The sequence below is a fragment of the Sinocyclocheilus rhinocerous genome, unplaced genomic scaffold, assembly GCF_001515625.1.
Source record: "Sinocyclocheilus rhinocerous isolate Xijiao unplaced genomic scaffold, SAMN03320098_v1.1 scaffold1862, whole genome shotgun sequence".
In the NCBI taxonomy this organism is placed as follows: Eukaryota; Metazoa; Chordata; class Actinopteri; order Cypriniformes; family Cyprinidae; genus Sinocyclocheilus; species Sinocyclocheilus rhinocerous.
In genome coordinates, this window is record NW_015653470.1 from 401,966 (window position 1) to 406,220 (window position 4,255).

Sequence of the window (4,255 nt, forward strand, 5' to 3'; positions counted from 1 at the left end):
TTATTTCTTATACACAGATGCTTTAAGCATACACAAGTGCTTTATTCATATATTTGCCTCTTTCACACAAATGCTTTGAGTTTATACAGTTGTTTCAGTATATTTGTCTGTGAAAGAATGCAGAATATAAACTATTTACATTATAGATATGCATAGATATACAAAACTGTATTTTAATGCTTACAAATCACAAACATTTGACTTTGCTCCAAAAAAATGCTTATAAAAATAGGTTATAACATGCATGCATGATTAAAGCATGTAAGTACTTAATGCACAGGCACTCTTTAGCAGTGCATAATAATGTCAGCAATAATTAAATTAGCTGAAGAACATTAATGAATCTACAGAGGCAGTCAAAAAGACCTTGAGAGCAGCAGCAGTTAAAAGTCTCGAGAGCTCTTAGAGTTCTTACATTCAGAAAGTACACGGCTATTTATAATGTCTCTGCCATAGTCAACAACATCTTCCTAAATGAGTGTTTTAATCTAAACATCATGTGTTTAAAAGCTCATTTAAGTGCAGGATTGCTCTCAAACTCGCATCTCACCGCGCTGATGCTGTCCACACTCGGCTGACTGTTCACTCTCATGTGCGTGTGTGAGAACGGGAAGGTCTCGGACCGGGACATCTTCCCTCTACCGTGTCCGGCGTCGCTGGGACAGTCTCTGATGTGTCGCATGAATTCAGGAGCCGTGAATCTGCGCAGGAGTCTGTTCCCGAATCCAGAGAGCCCAGAAGAGCGAGGTTTGATCCTTTCAGGTTCGAGTTCTTCGCGATTGAAGAGAAGTTTGCTCTGTCTGGTCGTTTTGGGAACGCTGTCGCGCTTTTGCACGTCTTTTCTGATCTCGAAGTTGTCAGCGAGAGTCGTTTTTGTGCTGTAGAACTTCGCCACAAGAGGTTTTTCGTCTTGCAGCGACGCTCTTTTGAATTTGCTTGCAGATCTGTTGATTTCGTGCACGTCGCCCTGATAGGATTGTTTTCTTCCGGTTCTGAGGTCAAGATTAAACGAGCGGGTTTTTCCCCAAAGCGGCGCATCGCCGTCCGTCTCGCGTTCTGCACTTCTAGTGCTTCCAACCTCTTTCAGCACCGAGTTTTGGATCTGTTTCGAAGCGAACAGCAGATCCGGTCCGTCTTCGGATCTGTTGAGGCTTTGGTTGGGGTCTGGATGTCTGAAGCGGATCCGCAGGCCGTTGCTGTCGCCGACGCGCAGCTGTCTCTGAAACAAGGCCGGAAGGATTTCCTCGTGTTTGCTTTGGATTTGTTTGGAGAACCTCTCCAGAACCTGCTTCGGGAGGCGATTGGGCCACCGCAGGTCTTCGGCGGGTTCTCCCGTGCTGTTCGTCGGACTCACCATCTTCTTTCCGCAACCGTTGAGGGTTTGAACGCACTGGTTGTGCCCGAAGAAATCAGCAACTTGGACGGCCGTGTGGCCGGCGTGATTTGTGCGGTCCAGTCGCAAACCGAGCTTCTTGAACGCCCGGATTAGGAACTCCAAGATTTGGCTGTGTCCTCCGCATGCGGCGTACATGAGGGCACTGTTTCCCCACGTGTCCGTGAGCTCTGGATCAGCGTTGAATTGCACCAGGAGCTTCACCGAATCTAAGTGTCCGTGTTCGCATGCCAGACTCAAGGCCGTGCGTCCGTGGTCATCCCGGGCGTTCACATCTGCACCTTTTTCCAGGAGCAATTGGGTGAATTTGGATCTGGTTGCGTGCTCTTGAAGGCACACGGCGTGCATTAGAAGTGTCCGCCCGTTTTCGGCTTTCCCGTTGATGATGCGCCCGTCCAACGCGTCCAGGACAAACCGAGCCAAGTGGACTTTCCCGCTCTGCATGGCTTCCAGGAAAGTTTTGGTGCCAGATCCCTGACACAAGTCCTTCGGTCTCAGCATCATGATCTGGAGTTAGTTTGTGGTGGTTATTCACAGGCAGCTCAGAGTTTCTGAGTCTGGTCTGAGAAACTGTCTGTGTTTTTATACCTTCGCCCTCCCCATGTTGCTACGGAAACAGCCATCCGAGAGCAGCGATGCTGCTATGGGTCCATTCACAATCACCTCCTCTTTTCTCAGCAAGGAGGGGAGAGAGATGCACTAATTCGATGACAAGAATTACTCAGTGGTAAAAACATGGGTTTGTCTTATTCTCCTGTCAGGTTGGATATAAAAGGATCCGTTGCCCGAGCAACAGCGTTAATGGCCTTCTCTTTGGGTACATAAAAATAAATATATATATATTTACAGAAGAGGTTGAAAGACTTATAAGGTTTATAAAGGTCAAGTCGGTCTATTATGGATGTTTAAATCCCTGAGTCATGCTTGATGAACCTGCAGTGACGGTTGGTTAGTATGCAGATTAACACACATTCTGACTCAGTCCGGCTAACACAAGCAGTCTGAGCTGATGAAACAAATGTTCACATCAACATCTGCTCCAAAGCTCATTTACAAAGAGATGCAATATTTATTTTCACAACACTTTTAATTTACTTTAATTATTGCTATAATTTTTTCAGAATATTAAATTATTTGTGGTTTTTGCATCACTGTAACTACTGCTCAAATTGGTTTAGTGATCATATCGTAGCTCTCATATCATATATAACATCATTTCTCATATTTCATAATAGCATACATTGCATATAATACATCATAATTTACCATATCTCATACATCACTTCTCATACATCGTGTCATACATCATATCTCAATTGTCATACCTCATATACATCATAATTTTTCATATCTCATACATCTTGTGTCATACATATACAGTATCTAATTTCTCATACATCATATATTGTAACTAATTTCATATCTCAAGCATCATATACATCATATATAATTTCTCATACATCCTATCTCATACATATCTCATACATTGTATCTCATACATCATCTCATATCATAAATCATCTCATATTTAATATATCATCTCAAACATCATATATCTAATTTCTCACATATTACATCTCATACATCATATCTCACATCATATATCTCACATCATATTTCATATATCAAATATCTAATTTCTCATACATCCTATCTCATACATTGTATCTCATACATCATCTCATATCATAAATCATCTCATATTTAATATATCATCTCAAACATCATATATCTAATTTCTCATACATTATATCTCATACATCACATCTCATTTATGATATCTCATGTCATATCTCGTACATCATTTCTCATACATCAAATATCTCATTCATCATACATTACATGATGTACGAGATGTGATCTCATACATCACATCTCATTTATGATATCTCATATGTCATATCTCATACATCAAATATCTCATTCATCATACATTACATCTCATATATCATAGCTCACATTTCATTTCTCATCTCATACATAAAATATATCATACATAAAATATCTAATTTTAATGCACTATATCTCAAACATCATATCTCACTTTTCATACATTATATCTCATACATCATATCTCACATCATATATCTCACATCATATTTCATATATCAAATATCTAATTTCTCATACATTATATCTCATACATCACATCTCATTTATGATATCTCATGTCATATCTCGTACATCATTTCTCATACATCAAATATCTCATTCATCATACATTACATGATGTACGAGATGTGATCTCATACATCACATCTCATTTATGATATCTCATATGTCATATCTCATACATCAAATATCTCATTCATCATACATTACATCTCATATATCATATCTCACATTTCATTTCTCATCTCATACATAAAATATCTCATACATAAAATATCTCATTTTAACGCACTATATCTCAAACATCATATCTCACTTTTCATACATTATATCTCATACATCACATCTCATTTATGATATCTTATAAGTCATATCTCATACATCAGATATCTAAGTTCTCATACATTATATCTCATACATCATATCGCACAACTCATTTCTCATATCAGACATTATATCTCATACATCATATCTCACATCATATATCTCATTTCTCATACATTACATCTCATACATCATATCGCACATCTCATTTCTCATTTCACACATTATATCTCATACATCATATCTCACATAATATATCTCATATCATACATCATCTCATACGCCAAATATCTCATACATAAAATATCTAATTTTAACGCACTATATCTCAAACATCATATCTCACTTTTCATACATTATATCTCATACATCACATCTCATTTATGATATCTGATAAGTCATATCTCATACATCATTTCTCATACA

At 38.4% G+C, this 4,255-nt stretch overlaps 1 protein-coding gene across 1 annotated transcript; it reads right to left on the reverse strand.

The window, feature by feature from the left end:
- Positions 1-511: 511 nt before the first annotated feature.
- On the reverse strand, positions 512-1,935 carry LOC107716050 (uncharacterized). Its single transcript, XM_016522369.1, has one exon. It carries the CDS (start codon positions 1,895-1,897, stop codon positions 512-514), a length of 1,386 nt encoding a protein of 461 aa, XP_016377855.1. The 5' UTR covers positions 1,898-1,935.
- Positions 1,936-4,255: the final 2,320 nt, after the last annotated feature.

Excerpts from the sequence above, each read along its gene's own strand:
- LOC107716050 (XM_016522369.1), bottom strand. The coding sequence starts at position 1,897 with ATGATGCTGAGACCGAAGGACTTGTGTCAGGGATCTGGCACCAAAACT.